The following is a 22,165-nucleotide window of genomic DNA, read 5'->3' as shown; positions in this document are numbered from 1 at the left end:
CCCTTGACTGCTACACATTAAGCCCTTAGAAATATGTGTTCAGTGAATGATTGAATAAACAGAGAGAGCTGGAATTTCAGCCCCAGCCTTGCTAGCTTCAGAAACCTTGCTCTTCCTAGGACCCGGCCTCCTTCCTTATTTGGACAATGGCTGAATCTCCAAACCCTGAAACCCTCCCTGGCTCGTTGAGAGGGTCATCTCCATTTCCTTTCCCTTTCCTACAAAAACCTTACTCAATCCAGTCGCTGGACTGAATGCAAACATCATTCACTCACTGAATGGCAGGTCTAAAGTCGTCTGAGACTCTCACATTTCATCTCCCGAGTATGATGGAGCCTGAGCCAGAAGGCAAGAAGCGGGTTGGTGGTAAGAAGAAAGTGGAACTAGATACAGAATGGATACAGGAGGTGAAGGTAAGGATGGCGCGGTGTTGAAGCTCTCACTTTGGGTAGTTGTTGTTGTTGGGGTTTTTTTGGGGGGTGGGGGGCTGGTTTGGGGGTTTGGAGTTTTTGGCTCAGATGAGGCACATACACCATCAGAGCTGGCAGGACCACACACAACGTGAACACAAACAAGAAAAATGTGGATACTACCTGGAAGTTCACCAGACTGGGAGTGTTATTGGCAGCTCCAATAGGGTTTTTATTAGGATTTATTGAGATTCTTTGGCCTGCTGGGCCTGTAATGGACAACTGGATGTAAAGGAGGAGAATAAAGAAAATATATGATATAGGTCCCTCTCCTAAATAAATTAGAATCTATATCAAAAATCAATTACACAGTGAATGGACACATCCATACAGTGGAATATTATTCAACACTAAAAAGAAATGATCTATCAAGCTGTGAAAAGACACAGACAAAACTTAAATGCATAACACTATGTTAAAGAAACTAACCTACAAAGGCTACACACTATATGATCCCAGCTCTATGACATTCTATGAAAAGTGAATAACCAGGGACAGTACAAATATCAGTGGCTTCTATGTGTTAGGCAGAATGAAAAGAGAAATAGGCAGAGAGAAAGGATTTTTAAGACAGTGAAACTATTCTGTAGGAGACTACTACAATGGCAGATGCATGTCATTACACATCTGTCCAAACCTACAGAATCTATGACACCAAGAGTGAAGCCTGATGTAAACTACGGCCTTGGAATTAGAGAAATGCAAATCAAAACTACTCTAAGATATCATCTCACTCCAGTCAGAATGGCAGCTATTATGAAGACAAACAACAATAAGTGTTGGTGAGGATGTGGGGAAAAGGTACACTCATACACTGCTGGTGGGACTGTGAATTGGTGCAGCCAATATGGAAAGCAGTATGGAGATTCCTTGGAAATCTGGGAAGGAACCACCATTTGACCCAGCTATCCCTCTCCTTGGTCTATACCCAAAGGACTTAAAAACAGCATACTACAGGGGCACATCCACATCAATGTTTATAGCAGCACAATTCACAATAGCTAAACTGTGGAGCCAACCTAGATGCCCTTCAGAAGATGAATGGATAAAAAAAAATGTGGCATATATACACAATGGAATATTACTCAGCAATAAAAGAGAATAAAATCATGGCATTTGCAGGTAAATGGATGGCATTGGAGAAGATAATGCTAAGTGAAGTTAGCCAATCCCCCCAAAAAAACAAATGCTAAATGTTTTCTCTGATATAAGGAGGCTGATTCATAGTGGGATAAGGAGAGGGAGCATGGGAGGAATAGATGCACTCTAGATAGGGCAGGGGGTGGGAGGAGAAGGGAGGGGGCAGGGAGTTAGCAAGGATGGTGGAATGTGATGGACATCCTTATCCAAATTACATGTATGAAGACATGAAAAAAAAAACTATGACCTTGGGGTGTGTCAGTACATCATCCATCAATTGGGATATGTGTACCACTCTGTTGGAGGATGTTGATGGTAGGGAATGTGAGGGTGGACATTGGGGGTGTATGGAAATCTCTGTATTTCCACTTAGTTTTGCTGTGACCTGCTCTAAAATGTGAAGTTTGTTTTTAAAAACCAATCATGTGGTATATTTACAAAGAATGATACTATGAAGTCACAAGTGTAAACAGGTCTCAGAATGTTAGAATCATTAATCATGAACTAATAATTATGACCCAAGTTCAAAAAATAGACATTAGAGTGGAGATGGGAAAGATGCAGTAGACCTGGTGCCTTCAGTAAATATGTGCTGAGAACATACAATGAATGTCCCAGGTCCTGGAGACACAGGGGCAGACAAAACAACGTCTTTGCTCCCAGGGAGCTTATGTTCCAGTCAAAGAGAGAGTCCGAGTCCAAAACCACTATTCAATGCCACAGCAGCTATTATTGCATGGCACAAGGAGAAAGCAGCATGAGGACTCTCCAGCTGCTGGGCTGAGAGAGGAGTTGCTCCCATACCCACAGGGCATTTGGGGAAGGCCTGTGGGGCCAAGTGCCACTTGAGCCTGAGCCATGAAGATACCGAGGGGAAGGACATCCCAGGCAGAGCCAGGAAAGGCCCTGAAAACTTCACCTCAAGGACAACTGTGAGCAAGTGGCAGAGGGATGGGGAATGGGTACCTTAGGTCCCGAGATGTGTTAGTCAACTTTCCATTGCTGTGACAAAATACCTGAGACAATTCATTAAAAAGGAGAAAGATTTATTTTGGTTTGCAGTCTATGGTCACTTGGTCTTGACCCTTTGGGCCTGTGGAGAGGAGAAACATCACAGTGGAAAATGTATGGTGGCGCCCGGGAAGCAGAAGAAAGAAAGGGAAGGGTTGGGATCTTCATATCTCCTTGAAGGGCACACCCCCAATGTCCTACTTCCTCCAAGTAGAACTTACCTCCTGAAGTTTCCGCCATCTCCCAGCAGGGCTATCAGCTGGGGACCAAGCCTTCAAAACATGAGCAAAAAGGGGACATTTAAGAAGTTAACTATAGCTGGGTGCCATGGCACACACCTGTAATCCCAGCAATTCGAGAGGCTGAGGTAGGAGGATCATGAGTTCAAAGCCAGCCTCAGGAAAAGGAGGTCCTAAGCAACTCAATGAGACCCTGTTTCTAAATGAAATACAAAATAGGTCTGGGGATGTGGCCCGGTGGTCAAGTGCCCCTGAATTCAATCCCCAGTACCCAAAAAAATAAAGATAAAAAGAAGTTAACCATAACACCAGCTCACTGGGTTGAGCCACTGTCTCAAGGACACAAAGCCTGTATTAGTCAGGACAATGATCATCACCTGCTGAAATTAACAGTCTTTCCCAAAGCTCAGAGGCTTAATAAGCAGATGTGTATACCTTGCTTACTTCATATCTTATTTTCAGTCTTATTAGCTCTTTGAGTGACATTTCTCCAAAGTGGGTCTCAGGAATCTGGGCCTTTCATCAGGGGTCACCACTATCTTGGAGGTTTTTTTGTTTTGTTTTTGTTTTTGTTTTTATGTCCAGTTTCCTGGACGGATAGTAAAGCCAGAGTCCAGGCTTAAGTTCCATGACCGAAACAAGTCACACGACCCCCACCTAGCTGCACAGGAGCTGGGAAATATTCTTCCTGCTGCACCGAGAGGAAAAGCAATCAGCCACCCTCACTCAGCCACCTTTATGTAATGAGGTGGCCTCCATGTGTCAGAGTGGAAGAGAACAGGAAACGGACACTGTGTACCAAGGGGCAGACTCTTCAGGCCTCCTGTCAGGGAACGGGCTGCTCAGTACTCTTTATCTCCTGGGCCTGCCTGTAGGGAGGAAGTCCATAAAACAGTCCAAACTCTCCAGGTTGTAAGGGACAATGGGAAGGATATTGGGAGCCCTGACATAAAGTCTTCAGCTTCCTCATCTAATGAATTAAAGAAAACTGACTTGCTCTCTTACTCCAGCTAGCCTAGCTCACTCCATATTCTTCCTACACTCCAATGGAGGACACACATCCTTCCCAACAGTCGATCACACACAAAGCAAACCTCAGCAGACACTAAAGAGCTGATACCACATCACAGACTCTCTCCCTAATGCATTTTAATTAGTAATGCTAACAATGTAAACAAAGGCACTCTATACATTGGCAAATGTAGTACCACTCATAAGTAACTTGTGTACAAAGGAACAACTCATATTGAAAGAAAAAAATAAATGAATTTTAAAAAAATAATATTGGAAATTTGAAAATATTATGAATGGAGTAAAAATGAAAGGTAGATATCTCCACTCCTGGGAAACAGTTAACACAGTATTTTGAGAGGAACCTCGTAGTCCCATCTGCTTATGTAAATAAGGAGGATGGTTATAAAGAAAAAGAAAGATGAAGATCAATATGTTCAGCATCCAATTCAAGGAATTAGAGAAATAAAATAGAATAACCTAGAAGACCAGCAAAAAGTTCTTATTGGTAACAAGAACAGAAATTGTTTATTCTGTTCAGTAGAACAATTAAATAAACAATTCAATAGAATAATATAGTAAACAATATGTTTTAGTCAGCTTTTTCACTGCTGTGACTAAAAGACCCAACCAGAACAATTGTAGAGGAGGAAAAGTTCATTTGAGGGCTCAGGGTTTCAGAGGTCTTAGTCCATAGAAGGCTGGCTCCATTCCTTGGGGCTCAAGATGAGGCAGAACATCGTGGAGGAAGAGTGTGGCAGAGGGAAGCAGCTCACAGGGTGATTAGAAAGCAAAGAGAGAGAGAGACTCCACTTGCCAGATACAAATATGTACCCCATAGCCAGGCCTCCACTGAACCACTTCCTCCAGCCACACCCCACCTGCCCCCAGTTACCACCCAGTTAATTCCATCAGGGATTAATTCACTGATTAGGTTAAGGCTAGAACCCAATCATTTCTCCTCCAAATCTTCTTGCATCATCTCATACGTGAGCTTCTGGGGGACACCTCACACCCAAACCATAAAATAAAATAAACCATACACTTGTTCTTTGAAAATATTATTTATAAAATAGGCAAAGTTCCTAACAAGTTTGATACAGAAAAAAAAATAAAGAGAAGGCATAAATAATATAAGGAATGAAGGAGAGGATATAACAGAGGCAGTGGAATATTTTTAAAAAACAGTATATGACAAAATTTTAATGAAAAAAAATTTGCATAAAATGAACAATCTCCTAAAAAATATAATTTACTAAGACTAAGAAGAAAATTGTAAAAACCTGAATGGACCAACATTATGGGTTGAATTGTCCCCCTCCCCCTCCCCCCAAAAGACAGGTTGAAATCCTAACCTCCAGCACCTCAGCATGTGGCTGTATCTGGAAATGGAGTCTTTGTGGGTGTAATTAATGACATTAAACGAGGTCATGCTATAGTAGGGTGTGCCCCAGCTTCAACACCACTGGTGCCCTCCCAAGAAGACACAGTGAAGATGCAGGGATGGGGTGATGTACAGACAAGCCACAAAAGGTCAAGTCGCCATCGATTCCTAAGAGTCGAAGGTGGGGAAGAGGATCTTCCTACCAGCCTCCAGGAGGAAGCAACCCTGTGGACACCACGATGTCACACTTCTGGCCTCCAAGGTGGTGAGGGAATATATTTCTGTTACATCAGCTGCCCAGCTGGTCGGACTTGGTTCCACGCTGCTAGGAAATAAAAAGGACCAATAAGCGCTGGGGTGAGTGAAGTGAGCACTTCAGTCTGTATGGGTGTGCATGGGTGTGTGCATGCACGTGCGTGTGCATGCAATCAGAGCAGCACGTGGTCACACAAAGAGCAAGCAGATGCAGGGTCTGAGTTCTTTAGTGACCTCCGAAGCAGGACAGTCAGCACCTGCGTGCTTTTCACAGACATCTTTTCTTTCCCAGGTGCGTAAAGGTGATGGAAAATTAATTCTCTACCCCAATGAGAACATCTTCCAAGTTCTCTTTCCTGATGGGACAGGACAGATACAGTATCCACTGGAGCAGAGACATGCTCATATGGACACATACAATGTCTGATTTGGGGCTGGGGTAGGGTTTGAGGACTGTGTCCTCCAGGGGGTCCCAAGGGACTGCTTGTGCCTTAACCAACGCCCAGCTATCCATCAGGAAGGCTCGCTCTGCTCATCTCCTGCACAGATGGTGAAGAGTTCACATACATCATTCTGGAAGACAGTCTAGAGGCTAGCATCCGGGCCCTCGTCAATAACTCTGGCCATGCCACCTTCAATGATGAAAATGGATTTATCTGGTAAGCTTGAGTCATGTGTCCCCAGTACCCTGCCCGCAGGGTAGTAGTGCCGTGGAAGTTTGATCTCAGTCTGCACCACCCTCCTAACTCCCTGTCTCTAAACTCCTGTGTGCTGGGAACAGGACAAAGGTAACACGGGGGATGAATACAATAGGTCCTGCCCTCAGAGAAGGAGCAAGGTCCTGGTGGCACCATGGCCTCCTGGCAAGGGGTGGGGGTAATGTTAAAAGCAATCACAGACTTAGTTTCATGTCCTAAACGCCTCTTAAGAGTTGAGCCTTCTATGAATTACCTCTGATGATTCAGGGGTGCCGGGGCGGGGGGACAGGGGGCGGGGGGGGGGTGGCAGGTCCAGGAGCTGCTGACAGCTTTGGAGATATTGTGTTGCATACAGAATCCACAGTGAAAAAGTCAACTTCTAAATATTTCATTAGAATCAAACTTAGTTCTTGAAGTTCCCAGTTCTGGTGATGGTTGTATCTGGCAGTGTGCAGCTGGGCCTCTTCTCCCTAACAGCATGCATTTGGAGGACCAGAAGAGAACTTGGAGAAATCTAGCAACTACTTTTATTATATTAATGAAGAAACTTAGTGCTGGGGCTATAGCTCCATGGCAAAGCACGTGCCTAGCATGTGTGAGGTACTGGTTTTGATCCTTAGCACTGCATAAAAATAAATAAATAAAATAATTGTTTAACAAATAAAAAAGAAACTTGGGTTCAGAAAATGATAAGTCACTTGTCCCATGTCATACATAAAACTATAGGCAAGAAGTTTTATGGCATTTTGACTCAACCTTTAAAAAGCATTTTTTTAAAGTCATCAAATTAGGTATAAAAGAGAGATCACATCTCTATCTCTGAACCTCAAAGCCCATCAAAACCCAAGGGGACAGATGATATTCAGAGCTGGGTCAGGACAGGTCCTCTCCCCAAGATTCTGGTTCTGTGGGTCTGGAGTGGGACCTGGGAGTCTGCACTCTCTAAGTGCTTCCAGATGATTCTGGGGCTTAGATGAGTATGGTTGCCAAGGTCTCAACTTCGTGGGGGAACAGCAGCAGCCAGTGCTTTAAAGTCCCTCCTTCTCCAGAGGAGCCTGGTTCCGAAGTCTCAGGCCCTGGCCTCATAGCCAGTCCACCACCCAGCCATCCCTAACTCCTCATCTCCCATCTCTCTCCTTGGGACCTGCTTCCTGTTTGCTCTTTAAAGATCTTCGAAACCCAGGCTAACCCGCACTCAAGTGCTACCAAGAGCTGGAGAAATCCCAGCAGCTTCCCCTTCTGACTCTGTGCTCCTCCTCAAAGGAGAAAATAGGGCAGCTAAGAACTGGGAGGCTTCCTGGCATTCAAAGCTAACTGGTCAGAGTAGGAATGGGCTTCGCACTCACTGGCAAATGGCGCTTGCAGTGTCTAGGCCATGGGGCCACAGGCCAGGATCCAGCACACCCAGCAAGCCCTTGACTCTTGCCTGGTTCCTCTGCCTGCTCGCCGGTAGCTCCTGCCTCTCCCTTCTTTCTCCTGGCTGTCCTACACGAGGAGAAGCCCCTCAGTGTTGTTCCTGGTACTGTTCTTGCCCTTTGTCTTGGTGGTGGACGGATCACTAAGCCCCTCAGCAGGCCTCCAGATGAGAGACAGACTCTCTATTCCCCACCCACTCATCACCCCAAAAAGACACACCACAGGGCCAGACCCTCTTCCCAAATGGGTCCCTCCACCCTCTAAGCTGGTTTCTTTCCTGGGCACAATCAGGAGCCACTTGTCAAAAGAAACTAACTTTATTTTTAGAACAAAACACGCCAAACAAACAGCCTCTCAGGAAAAAACCCCTCAGAGCCTCAACTGCCACCATCGGCTTTCCACAAGCCTCTCTCTCCCCCCAAGCTTCTCTCCACCTCCCACAATCCTCCTGCTCTTGAGGCCGATTGGCTGGGTCACGTGGGCAGAGCCAAAAAGTCCCCCAATGAGCAGCTCCGTGGTCTGAAAGGGCAGGGAAACAGTCCAATGAGCATCACCGCAGAGGAGCCAATCAGCTAGATGTTGCTGGGGCCGCTGTGAGCCAATCATCAGCCGGCAGCTGGATTGCTGGCAGCTGGAAGTTTGCTGGGGCCCCTTCGGCTGTGGCTCTCAACATCTCCCCCTCTCTGTTTAAACAACAAGCATGTGGCTTAGGGACCGTGCCTGTTAGGCAGTCCAATTCAACATATGGTCCTTACCCGTCATCGGATGAACTGACCTCTAGGCGTCAGCCTCCTGTCTTAGGTTGGTACCACTGCAATTGGATCATACCCGTCACTGACTACCGGTCCAGCATACAGCTATACTTGTGGATAGGCCTTTGCACCAGTGGGGGGGTGAGGTTCTTTGCCTCACCTCTGTTGGCCCCCAAATTTTAGACCATCACTAGTAGAGGAGGATGCAAAATGCCATGACATTAAGCCAATTGAGGGCTCCTTTGAAAAATTGTACCACCGGTGACATCATCAGCAAAAATACCCCAACACTACCACAAGTCGCTGCACCAACAGATAGTTCAAAATGCATACAGGTGAGCTCACAATGTGTCCAGGCAAGTTCTGCAAGCAGTTCAGTGATGGCTATTGTAGAAGGTGTAGATTGGTTTTATCTTTGACTTCACCAGCACTGGGATGAAGATAGGAATTCTGGCAATAATGGCTAAAGAAAAAATTATGTAACATTACAGAAGGCACTAAAAGAAAACAATTTTCTTAACAATTTACATTGTCTTCACCGGCACTGGGATGAAGATAGGAATTCTGGCAATAATGGCTAAAGAAAAAATTATGTAACATTACAGAAGGCACTAAAAGAAAACAATTTTCTTAACAATTTACATTGTCTTTAAGAGAATTATTAAATATAATGAAAAGGAAAGGTGAAAGTAAACAAACAGATCTGTTAACCTTCTTTTTTGTTTACATATTAAAACAATCCTCAACAGTTGTTTACCCAATTTAAATTAAACCATATAAATCACGTGAAAAAAAAAATATTTGGATCCATTTTATCATGAGCGCTCATCATATATGATATATGGACATTCAAACATATAACACAAAACACAAGTGTGCACACATAACATAATACATACAACACATAACATTATAGTAAAGGCCTTATAACTTTTTACAGGTGAAATCTCCATTGCAATGTTTAAAAACTCTATAGTCAAAAAATAGAACTGATCAGCAAAACATTAACCTAGGTCTGTATGAGCTCAAAAAACAAAATAGAACTTCATGATATGGCAAAGGGCAATAATAAAATAGATATTGAAAAAAGCATCCTGGTTCTGTTGCAGATGTAAGAATAGCCAAACTGGAGTTTTGGATATCAGTTGTTATGGATTTGAGCCAAATCATCTTCTTTTTGGTCTGTAGAAATCGCTTTAGTCAATCTTTCTGGAATCCAAATCGGCTGCTGTTCTCCCTGTGGAAACACATAAACAGACCCCCGACTCCAGACAATCACTGGGTCAGGACTTTGGTTAATCTCTCTGGAATCCAAATCGGCTGCTGTTCTCCCTGTGGAAACACACAAACAGACCCCCGACTCCAGACAATTACTGGGTCAGGACCTTTCCATTGTCCTGTTAGAATATCCTTCCAAAGTACCTTGGGCTTATGTACATTTTTTGGACACATATGCCTTTCCGCAGCACTAAGTCCTGATGAATCCAAATTTAAAAAGTTTAGAGTAAAAAGGGTTATTTTAAGTTTATCTTTGGGGAATATATACCCCTTCCCAATTCCTTCTTTTTGCTTTAATAAGTACATTTTAATAGTTTGATGAGCTCTTTCAACTATGCCTTGTCCCTGTGGATTGTATGGGATTCCTGTTATATGAGTAATGCCAAATGTTGAGCAAAATTGTTTAAAAGAGGTAGAAGTATAACCAGGGGCATTATCTGTTTTTAACTGTTTTGGAACACCCACAGTGGCAAAATTTTGTAAGCAATGAGCTATAACATCTTTAGTTTTTTCTCCGGCATGAAGGGAGCCCATCAAAAATCCAGAAGAAGTATCAACTGTAACATGCAAATATTTTAATTTTCCAAATTCTGGCAAGTGTGTGACGTCCATCTGCCAAATATGGTTAGGTATCAATCCTCTAGGATTGACTCCAAGATTAACTTGTGGTAAAAAGGTCACACAATTTTGACATTGTTTTATTATTTGTCTAGCTTGTTCCTTAGTTATTTTAAAACGCTTTTGTAAAGTATTAGCATTGACATGGAACTTTTTATGAAAATTTATAGCTTCTTCTAGTGTAGAGAAAATATGTATGTCATGTGTAGTTTTATCTGCTAAATCATTGCCCAAACTAAGGGCTCCAGGCAATCCTGTATGTGCCCTGATATGTCCTATAAAGAATGGATCTTTTCTGTCCCAGATTAGACTTTGTATAGTGGAAAGCAAAGAGAAAACAGTAGAAGAAGGGGAAATCCTACCAGCATCTTCAAGAGATACTATAGCATTAACTACATACTGACTATCAGAAAATAAATTAAATACAGAATCTTTAAACATCACAAAAGCTTGTAAAACTGCATTAAGCTCTACCTTTTGAGCTGATTGTTTGGGTACTAAAAATGTAAAAGTTTGATCAGGGGTAACTACTGCTGCTGTACCATTATTTGACCCATCAGTGAATATATTTGGAGCATTCATGATAGGTGTTTTTCTTGTCATTTTTGGAAAAATTACAGGATGCAATGACCAAAAAGACAATAAAGGATTAGATGGTAAGTGGTTATCAAATGAAACATTAGATTTGCACATGATTATTGCCCAAGTATTTAACTCATTAGCTAACTCATCAATTTGATTCATAGTATATGGAGTAATAATTTTATTGGGAGAAATTCCAAACACTCCCTTTGCTGCTTTTATTCCTTTGAGTATTAATTGTCCTACAGCCTCAGGATACCTAGTAAGAATAGTGTTAGGAGAATAAGATAAATGTATCCATAATAATGGACCTTCTTGCCAAAATACTCCTGTAGGAATATTTTTTGTTGGTAGTACAATAAATAATAAAGGCAAACTTATATCAATTCTATCCAAATGCATATTTTCCATATATGTTTCAATGATTTTTAATGCCTTTCTTGCTTCAGGCGTTAACATTCGGGGTGAATTTGGATCTGATGGACCTTTTAGGATATCAAATAAAGGTCCCAACTCTCCTGTTGGTATACCTAAATAAGGCCTTATCCAATTTATGTCTCCTAATAACTTTTGAAAGTCATTAAGTGATTTGAGTTGATCTACTCGTATTTGAATTTTTGGTGGACGGACCATGGTTGAGGATAATAGAACTCCTAAATAATTAATTGGAAAATTTAATTGTACTTTATCTATTGCTATCTCTAGATTATAATTTTTTAATAAGTTTGTAAGTGTGGCATAACATTCTAGCAATGTGTTTTTATCTTTGTGTGCTAATAATACATCATCCATATAGTGAAATATTTGTAGTTCAGAATTTTGATTTCTAAGTGGCTGGATTGCTTTGTTAACATAAATTTGACACATAGTTGGGCTGTTAGCCATCCCTTGAGGGAGTACTTTCCATTCATATCTCTGATCAGGACCTTCATGATTCAGTGCAGGGATAGTAAATGCAAAACGTGGACTATCCTCAGGATGAATTGGAATTGAAAAAAAACAATCTTTAATATCTATAACTAAAACATACCAGGTTTTTGGCAAAGCAGACAACTGAGGAATCCCTGATTGAGCAGGTCCCATAATAACCATCTCATTATTAATGGCTCTTAAATCTTGCAATAATCTCCATTTACCAGATTTCTTTTTGATGACAAAAATGGGAGTATTATGGGGAGATACAGAAGGTTGTATATGTCCTTCTGCTAATTGTTGTTTGACCAGGTCATGGGCTGCTTGTATCTTTTCTTTAGTCAGGGGCCACTGAGGAACCCATACTGGTCTTTCTGATTTCCAAGTAATTTTTATTGTCTCAGTGGCCCTTTCTGAAAATCCAACCCATGTCTGTCTGTTCCTTGATCTATTTGTATTGGTGCTGCTATACCTTGTTCTTGTTTTTCTAATCTTTTTCCTTTCCTAAAACCTTGTCTAGTCATAATAGTGGGTGCATTTTGGTTGATGTTATTTGTTAATGTCAAACCTAATTGATCTAGGACATCTCGTCCCCATAAATTTACGGGAAGATGATCCAATACATATGGCTGTATAGTTCCTTCACATCCTTCAGGATCCTTCCAATCTAATACCATTGCACTTCTATGGGGATTAGTCGCCACTCCTAGGCCTCGAAGCGTTTGAGTGGCTTGTTGTAATGGCCAATGTTTTGGCCATTCTTGACGAGAGATGATGCTAAGGTCTGCACCTGTATCCAGTAGCCCATTAAATTCATGTCCTTGAATATTTAGTTTTAGCATGGGGCGAGAATCTAAATTTAAAGAAAGCATAGCCCAATCTACACCTGTGGAACCTAATCCCTTGGAACCTCTTTCTACAGTATGACTGGAAAATTTATCATGTAGGCTGGGTATTATTAGTAACTGTGCTATTCTATCTCCTGGTGAAATTACTGATATACCCTTTGGAGAACTGGCTATAATTTTTATTTCACCTTCATAATCGGGATCAATTACCCCAGGACTTATCATAAGTCCTTTTAGAGTAGAAGAGCTGCGTCCCAATAATAAGCCTACTGTTCCTTTGGGAAGAGGTCCTTTCACCCCTGTGGGAATGATTTGAACTCCCATCTCTGGAGTTAGTACTGCTCTGGCGGAGGCGCAGATGTCCAACCCTGCGCTCCCTCTGGTTTGTCTGATGAGGGATCTGATGGACAATGTGTCCTGGGCACTACCCTGATGGGGTTGCTGGGTTCCTCCAGTGCTCCGTATATTTGTGGTTTTGGGCCCCGGAGCATTGGGCCCCCTTGTCCATTTTTTGGCAATGGAGCCTGATGCCTTTCTCCACGATATCGTGGATAAACACCTGGTCCTTGTTCGTTTTTTGATAATGGAGTACCCTCTATGGTGGTTTGAGAACGGCATTCATTAGCCCAATGTCTCCCTCTACGGCATCGTGGGCAAATACCTGGTATTCTACTCCTTGGATACCTAGTTTTGTTAAACCCTCCTCCAATGGGGCAATTCCTTTTAAAATGTCCTGTTTGTTCACAATTGTAGCATGTTCTTGGCCTGGCATCTAAAGCCTGTTTTACTGCAGCTGCCACAATTTGCCCTTGTTCATTAATGTCTCTGGCATCTAAAGCCTGTTTTACTGCAGCTGCCACGACTTGCTCTTGTTCATTAATGTCTCTACATAATTTAATATATGTGTTTAAATCTTCATGTTTCCATGGTCTAATGATATCTCTGCACCAACGATTCGCTTGCTCATAAGCCAGGTGTTTTAGTAATGGCATTGCTTGTTCTGTATTCCCAAAAACTCTGGTAGCTGTTTGAATAAGCCTATCTACAAATTCAGCATAAGGTTCATTAGCTCCTTGTATTACCTTAGATAATTGACCTTGTAAACCTCCATGTCCTTGTAAAGTCTTCCATGCCTTAATTGCATCTGCAGCGATTTGTGCGTATACGCCAGGATCATATGCCATTTGTTGCTGCTGATCCTCATAAGGTCCCTTTCCTAACAACATATCTAGATTTCTCTGAGGATAACCAGCTGCTGCATTTCGCCTAGCCGTCTCCTTGCAAAATTCCTCATTGGCAACCTTCCATAACAGGTATTGTCCTCCATTTAGCACAGCTTTACACATATTAGCCCAATCTGCTGGTGTCATGTTCAAGTTGTTAATGGATTCGACCAAGCTTACAGTGAAGGGTGCTTGAGGACCATAGGTTGTTACAGCCTCTTTTAGCTGCTTCACTGTTTTGAAATTTAAAACTTGGTAAAATCGCTGCCCTCCTGCCTCAAATACAGGGCATGTTAATATTTGAGATCTTGTCTCAGGATCCCAACTATCAACTGCGGGGGTTGGGGACCTCCCAGCATATGGAGGTGGCCTTGTTAGTTGGACACTTACGTCCTCTGGTGATAGAAAGGTGTTAGTAGCAGTCTCCTGTAGAGGTGGTGCTGTTGGTTGGACACTTACACCCTCTGGTGATAGAAAGGTGTTAGTAGCAATCTCCTGTTGTAACTTTCCCCCTGATGGCTTTTTCTGTTTTACACTTTCTTTCTCTGTCTGACTAACTTGAGAGGCCTTCTCTTTTACTTGAATCTTTTCCTCTGTCTGACTAACTTGAGAGACCTTCTTTTTTACTTGAATCTTTTCCTCTGTCTGACTAACTTGAGAGACCTTCTCTTTTACTTGAATCATTATGTCTTCTCCTTCCTCTACCATTGTCTGAACTGAAGGCTTTGGACTAAGCAAACAAGATACGAACGTCCACAATGGCAATGTGCCAACTGGCAGAGTCCCTGGGCTTTTCTTTTCTATTCTTTTTAAATCTTCACCATGATGGTTCCATTGTGATATATTTAACAACTCCTCCTTAAAAAGCCATGGGCTACATTTTTGTATTGTATCAACGTATGCCCTGACTGCTATTGATTTTACTGGGATGCCTCCTTCCTCTAACAATTTACTTAACACTCTTTCAGTTTGTTTTTTACTAATTTCTGATCCCGTATTTCTACTATAATACAACCCAACAAGATGACGCCAAACAAAACCGAGACAGAATGAAATAAAAAGGGAACAACAAAAAGTCATTATAGCCTTTCTATCCTCCTGACATGTGCATCCGTCCTTTCTCCCTATCTGTTCCTCAGACGTAAATAGTTTTTCCTCAGATGTGAGCGGTTTTTCTTCCGTCTCACTCATCTCCAGGGACAGGCAACTTAAAACAAAAGTGAAACAAAATAACAAAAGAAGAATCTTAAAATGGCTACCCATCCTCTCGCCCTGCCCTCAGGGGCGAGCAGTTTCACTTACCCTCAGTCGCTCCCCGTGCGAGCCACCAAATGCCGCAGTCTGGCTGGGCACAATCAGGAGCCACTTGTCAAAAGAAACTAACTTTATTTTTAGAACACACACACACTGCACCACACAGCTCTTCAGGAAAACCCCCTCAGAGCCTCAACTGCCACCATCGGCTTTCCACAAGCCTCTCTCTCCCCCCAAGCTTCTCTCCACCTCCCACAATCCTCCTGCTCTTGAGGCCGATTGGCTGGGTCACGTGGGCAGAGCCAAAAAGTCCCCCAATGAGCAGCTCCGTGGTCTGAAAGGGCAGGGAAACAGTCCAATGAGCATCACCGCAGAGGAGCCAATCAGCTAGATGTTGCTGGGGCCGCTGTGAGCCAATCATCAGCCGGCAGCTGGATTGCTGGCAGCTGGAAGTTTGCTGGGGCCCCTTCGGCTGTGGCTCTCAACACCTAGGGACATCTGCACCACAGAAAAACGTGGCCCATAGCGAGTCGGTCCAGCCCCTGAGAGAATTCTTCAGCAGGACTGTGTCCCATGGTCACAAGGAGATTTTGAGCAAGATCTTCTGACTTTTGTACATCTCTGTAGCCTTTACACTGGAAGGAAACTTCTTGTGGTGCCTCGGACACAGGGCAGGATCTAGAGCTGAGCTGTTTGAGGACTGAGTACTTCTTGAGTCATTTTTTGATTTCCATTTCCTCAGGGAGGGTAGAAGAAATGAGCTGTGATTTGCCAAGTGTGTGGAAACTAAAACCCAGCCCCATCCCCAACGTGGTCCCCAGTCTCAGACCAGGCTTCCCCCAGGCTTCAGGGTTCCCAAACAGCAAAGGGACAGACCCACCTAAACTCAGGGTCCATGTGGGCATAGTCTGCCTTCTCCATGGTACAGGGCCTCCACTTCAGGAGCATCCAAATTCTGACCACCTCTGGCTGTTCTAGATCTGTCTCTGGAAGTCTTAGCCTAAAGTCGCTAACCCTAGAGCTTTGGGGAGCCCCTTAAAAGATTAAAGGGCACTGGGCACGGTAGGTAGAGCACACCTGTAATTCCAGCAGCTTGGGAGGCTGAGGCAGGAGGATTCCCAAGTGCAAAGCCAGCCTCAGCAAATTAGTGAGGTCCTAAGCAACTCAGCCAGACCCTGTCTCTAAATAAAAAACATAAAGAGGGCTGGAGATTTGGCTCGGTGGTTAAGTACCCCTGGATTCAATCCCTGGTCCTAAAAATAAAACAAACGAACAAAAAATCTACCTTCTCCTAACTTGGGTCTTGGCATTACTTTCCCACTTCCTTCCATTCCTCGGAGATATTGCAGCCCCAATGGCATTGATTCCAGGGACAGCCCTGGTGAGGTTCAAAAAGCAAAAGGCAGAACAAGAAGAATATTGGAGGAGGAGGGAGGTTAGGCTGAAAGGTCAAGAAAGGATGGTTTGAAAGTTAGGCAGTCCCTAGAGAGTAAGGATGGGTGAGGGGGAACCCACCTCCAACCCACCCTCCAACGCAACATCCACTCATTTGACACCTATCCATGTATGTGCTTGCATAGGGCTGGGCAGTGAGAATTCAGCAGGGTCCCCACCCTTCAGGAGGTTACATTTACTATTTGTGGCAGTTTGGGTCCATAAAGTCACTAAGTACTGAATTAGCCAATAGACCCTATCGTTCCTTGGGACAATATGTGCTTATACACACGTCACATGGTCAAGGACATGCAGAGCTGCAGAAAATTTGAGTTGCTGAATGTGCACGTTCTCAGCTAAAGTGAGTGGGTGGGTGGGGGTCACTCTGCCTCCTCGTCTCAGTTTTCACCCAGAAATGACCAGAGGACACAGAAAATGGGAGCAGGGCAGCACAACGGTCCAGGAACCTCCAGCTCCCGGGCCAGTGGCCAGGGTGTGGCTCAGCTCTGACCCTAGTTAGTGGAGTGGCCTCAGACAAATCACTTGACGTTTCCCAGCCTTGTTTTCTTTTAGTAAAATAAAGAAAACAGAATTTTGCAGGATGGGTTGTTTTTAGGATCTACGATATCATGTTTTGTGAGGGGGGTGTGTACAGTAGAGCCCCCTTCTCTGCAGTTTCGCTTTCTGCAGTTGCAGTCAACCATGGAGGAGAAGAGGGTGAGTATAGTATAATATGATATTTTGAGAGAGAGAGAGAGAGAGAGATCACATTCACATAACTTATTACAATAAGTTGTCTTAATTGTACTATTTTATTATTAGTTTTTGTTGTTAATCTCTTACTATACCTAATTTATAAATTAAAATTGATCCTCAGTAAATACGTATAGGAAAAAAATGTGCACAAGGCTCAGGAGCCACCTGCATTTCCAGGCGTCCCCCGGGATCTCAGCATGTGTCCCCTGTAGATACGTGGGTGTCTACTTGTGTACAGCACAGTCTTCCTGAGGGGCTATGGGTCCAGTATTTCCTAAATCAGTGACTTTACAGAACATAACTACCATGAACAGTGAGAACAGAAACTATGCAGGAAACTGACAAGGGGTGGGCCTGGAGAGTCCTGGAGAGAACCAGAGGGGCTGGTCCAGCTGAGACTTAGTGAGCAATGCCAGCTGTGTCGTGTAAGGTGGGAGAGCTTTCCGGAGAGAAGAGTGTGGAAGGAGATAAAGGGTGCAGGGGGCCCTGGAAGAAATGTCGGTCACCATTGTCCAAAGGCAGGGGGCAAGAGCCACCAAGCAAGGCTGAGCAGAGGGTATGCGGGGGCTGATGGCAGCTCCTGCTCTTGGGTCTTTATTTGTTGGAACCTCTCCTGCCCACCAAGACCCTGTGGGCATTTCTGTGGCCCAGGAAGAAAGGGAAAAGGCAGGAGAGAGAGGAAGAGAGGGGCCAAGCCCTGCTCTCGCACAGGGGGGCCATTCCCCAGTCTGCAGGGCTTGGCTGCAGCTCCTGATGCACCTTCTCCTCTAGGTCAAGCCTGAGCAGCAGCCTGGGCTACTACTTCCCCAAGGGCAAAAACCAGAAGGCCTGGAACTGGTGGAATCTGCAGGTCCACGTCCACGTGCCCCCTTTCCAGCCCATCTCCTTGAAAATCAACAGCTACATCCAGGTGCACATAAGAAGCCAGGACAAGATCATCTTCAGCTTTCTCCACCGACAGAAGCAGTTTCGTTTAAACCTGGGCACCAAGTTCAAGGTAAGTTCTCCACTGCCCCCACCCTCTGTTGGGTGGTTTTTCTACCTGCACACAGGCTGCAGCTGGCTTGGCCCGGCCGTGCCATGGGCCTCAGGGCCACCTCTGTGTCACACTAACCCCTAGAAAGACACAGCCACCCTCACTCACCTGGTGCTTACCCATATGCACACGCTTCTCTGATAATTTTCCAGCACCATGAGCGTGAGAAGGGCGGAAACCAACCTCTCAAGAACCCACTGAGAAAACAAGATGTCAGGAGGCATCACCTCACTCGACGCTCCCAGCAGCCCAGTCAGATGGCAGGGCCAGAGACAAGGGGGGTCTGTTCTCTCCTCCCCCAACACACTCGCCCCAAAACAAATGGTCACCTGAAAGTCTGTCGCGCCCTCGCAGGCCAGGCAGGAAAGCAGCGGTGGTTTACTCTCTCCCAGAGCTGCTGGATGAGTGACACAAATTGGGAAACTTAAAACTCCAAAAGCTTATTTCTCTCAGTTCTGGGGGATAAAAGTGGAACATGAGGATGTCAGTGGGGGCACCAATGTCCAAAGGCTTTGATGGAGGATGCTCTTGTGTTTCTCTAGCTGCTGGGGACTCCTGGTGTTCACTTGTGGCTGCATCCTCTGACTCCATCCTCACCCGCCATCCCCTCTGTGTGTCTGTGTGAAAAGATCTCTTCTCCTTTCTCTTATGTGGACAGCAGTCATTGCAATTAGGACCCATCCTAAATCCAGGAAAATCCCACCCCAAGATCCTTAATTACTCAGGATATAATAGTAAAATACAGTATTTCTAAACAAGGCTACATTCACAGGTGTGGGAGCAAGGGATTAGGTCTTGGGCGGATCTTTTGGGATGATGTAATTAAGCCCCCCATAAATGGTGAGTCTAGTCCCCTGGATTTCTAACTGTAGAAGATGGGCTCTTGAGATCCTTTCTGAGGACTAGAGGCATCAGGGGAATAAGGGGGTCCTTAGTACCTCCAGTGAGATCTTAACAAGACCCTGTTCTTGCTCCAGCTCCCCTTCCCCATTCCACATGGAGGGCTCTGTTCACAGATCCCACCGGGGAGGCACACAGGCCTCCAGAAGTCCAATCACCAGGGAGATAGAGAGACAGACATGTCTCCTTGGAGGTGAAGCAGATGGAAAAGCAGCCCAACAGCAGACTGTAGCAAATTTAAACTGCCCAAATATAATTTGAGAGGAAAGGAGGGAACATGGTAGGTTTAGGGTGACCAGTCACCCATTTGCCAGGACCAAGGAGTTTCCCAGGACATTAGACTTTGAGTGCTAAAACTGGCAAAGTTCCAAACAGGCCTGGCCAGCTGGTCACCCCGGTTCCCTTCCTGGCAGAGCCCGCCATTTTGCAGGCTAAGTAATGATGTCACAACATCCTTGCCTATTCTGGATTCCCCTGAGCAGCCTCCCCCCAAAAGAGGAGGCCAGCGCTGCTGTCCTGGGTCACCCACTCACATCCATTGCACAGTAGCTGCAAGCTGAAGAAGAGCCACCCCAGGCTGGAGAGGGCATGAAGGCCTTCAAATGGTGGTGGGTTTCCCTGAGGGAAGAGAGCCATGAAAGGAGGACTAACCAGAAAGGGTGGAGACTGGGAGGCCTAACAGGCCCAGGGAGCTGGGGTACCCTTGGGGAGCTGCCCCAGTGGAGGGGTGCAGAAGAAGCAAGTCAGCACAAATGTAACTTGTTAGAGCAAAAGGAAGGAGACAGAGCTGGGGCCCAAGTTGGGCAGCCAGGAGGCCCTAAGAAGAACTTGCCCTTCTACACCCACCTCTCTACTTCCTGGCTGATGTTAGCTTCTTGTCTGAGCCCACCGTCTTCTGAAGAGACGCAGGTTGTTATATGGCTTAAGTAAGACACTTTGCATGAAAACATTTCATCAGCCTCATAGAAGTAGAACATATTGGTGTTATTCTCCCTCCGGGAGTCTCTTTATCAGCTTTCGACAAGCCACAACCCAAGGCAGAAATGGACACTGAAGTGTCCTCACTGGGGCAAGGCCTCATTCCAACAAAACCCGGATACACTCCCAGTGAGCCTGTGGTGGAGTCGGGCTCACTGGCAGACACTGGCCCTGGAGAGTGCAGCCTTTGGAAGGCAGGCCAGTCCAGGGCACAGGAGCTGGTTTCTCTCTGGTTTGGGGTCAGGCTGACATGTGGTTGCCACCCGCATCACCATGGTCCAAGTGGCCATAGGCACAGGCCAAGTGAGTGTGTTTGGTGAACATCAGAAAGGCCACGGGTGGCAGTACTGGGGAGATAGATCAGTCCCGAGGGTGGAGGTTCCAAGGGGGTGGCAGGACTGCAGAGGCACTAATGTCACCTGGCCTTCTGTGAATCCCACAGTTCATAAACTCAGAGGTGCTGCAAGACCTGAAGGAGAAAACAATCCTGGAGGTAGATCCTGGCACAACAGCTCGGAAGGTCCAGATCCTTCTGGGAAAAATGATTAGGATCCTGAACTTGCTGACCATGTCTGATTTGAAAAACTTCACAGAGGCCTCCAAGATGTGTCTCATGGCTTTAGGAACCAAAAAGAAGAGATCTCGATTCTGTTTGTAGGGCAGTCACCAAATTCTCTCAGGCCTTATACATCATCCACTGAATGTCTTGGGAAGGGGGAATCCTGAAGAGCTTCAGGAAAGTCCCCAGATCGATCTATTATGTCTTTGAGAGTTGGTTTGTAATTTGGGACCTGTTACAGTTCCTTGGTAAGAGAAAAAAAAAAAAAAAAAACAAGAATGAAAGCAAGCTTTGAGGGACTGACAGTATGGGGCTGGGCACAGAGAAGATCTCCTAGTCAAAACCTGACAGCTTTGGGAGCACACTGTCATGTCAGTAAGCAACACATCCACACCCGCTCTGCATGCTCCTACCAGTCACTGCCATCCAGAAATTCTTTTGTAGTTCATTACCTGCCTTGACTCAGGATAGACTGTCCAGCTCTGCCCCTTATTGGCTGTGTGCCTTGGGTCAAGTAACTTTATGCCTCAGTTTCCACATCTGTTAAATGGACCTATAAACAGTATCTACCACTAGAGTGGGGAGTAGTGAAGAACTTATTGCATGTAGCAACCCTAGAATAGGGTCTGGCCATTAGACACCAGTCAGTGAGTGTCTCTAATTACTGTCACCGGGCCCTTCCCTTTATACCTGGGCAGTTCCAGGGAGGTATCTGTCCAGTATGCATCTCTTAGTAAGGTTGGGGGGTCTGCATTTCCCTTGGTCTACAGGGATAGCCCCACCCAGCCCCACCCATTCTGACCTCTTAAAGACTTAAGTTTTAAAGTATGTTTAAGTGTCCATTGTGAGTGTGTACTTGGAAATTTTCCTAGACTAATCTAATGTGCTAGTTTGTCTTTCTTGGGCCTTCCTGGTCATGACACTTACCACCATGGACCAAGCATGTAGCACGAAGGAGGTGGGTCCCTGGTGCTGAGCACTACACTTTTGCAAGTTCCATCCCACGTGGCTTGTGACAAAGAGTGTTTTCTTGATGACACTGGTGTTCACAGAGGTTAAATGACTTACCCAGGATCACACACTAGTAAGTGACAGTGAAGACTGGCATTCTGATCTACCTAGCTACAAAGTGACATCACTCTGGTGATAGCATTTTTTTTATTGGACTCCCCATTCCAGGCATCTCAATAACAACCAGGCCACTCCAGATACTACTACCCTTATTCTACTTTGTTGCAGGGTCTCTTCCTCCCCCTCTCCCTCAGGGAGCTTGGAGGCCAATCCCAGCCTCCCAGCTGCCTCAGCACAAAGCATGTACCCACCTCCAGGAGTCCAGCCACTCCTCCTGACTTAGGAGAATCTGGGTAATACCACGGAACACAGTGCCCTGGTCCTCAGCTGAAAGAGTGAA

The 22,165-nt window shown here is 44.9% G+C and overlaps 1 protein-coding gene across 1 annotated transcript in view; it reads left to right on the top strand.

Moving 5' to 3' along the window:
* Erich6b (glutamate rich 6B) overlaps nucleotides 1-20,853 on the top strand; it is a 49,967-nt gene extending 29,114 nt beyond the window's left edge. Inside the window, exons 8-12 of the mRNA XM_034635996.2 lie at nucleotides 286-413; nucleotides 5,803-5,888; nucleotides 6,017-6,169; nucleotides 18,053-18,278; nucleotides 20,638-20,853. Coding sequence (XP_034491887.2) covers nucleotides 286-413; nucleotides 5,803-5,888; nucleotides 6,017-6,169; nucleotides 18,053-18,278; nucleotides 20,638-20,853 — 809 coding nt within the window. The remainder of the gene's footprint in view (nucleotides 1-285; nucleotides 414-5,802; nucleotides 5,889-6,016; nucleotides 6,170-18,052; nucleotides 18,279-20,637) is intronic.
* Nucleotides 20,854-22,165: the final 1,312 nt, after the last annotated feature.

The sequence above is a fragment of the Marmota flaviventris genome, chromosome 4 (genome assembly GCF_047511675.1).
Source record: "Marmota flaviventris isolate mMarFla1 chromosome 4, mMarFla1.hap1, whole genome shotgun sequence".
NCBI classification, from domain to species: Eukaryota; Metazoa; Chordata; class Mammalia; order Rodentia; family Sciuridae; genus Marmota; species Marmota flaviventris.
This window is presented reverse-complemented; position numbering and strand designations above follow the sequence as displayed.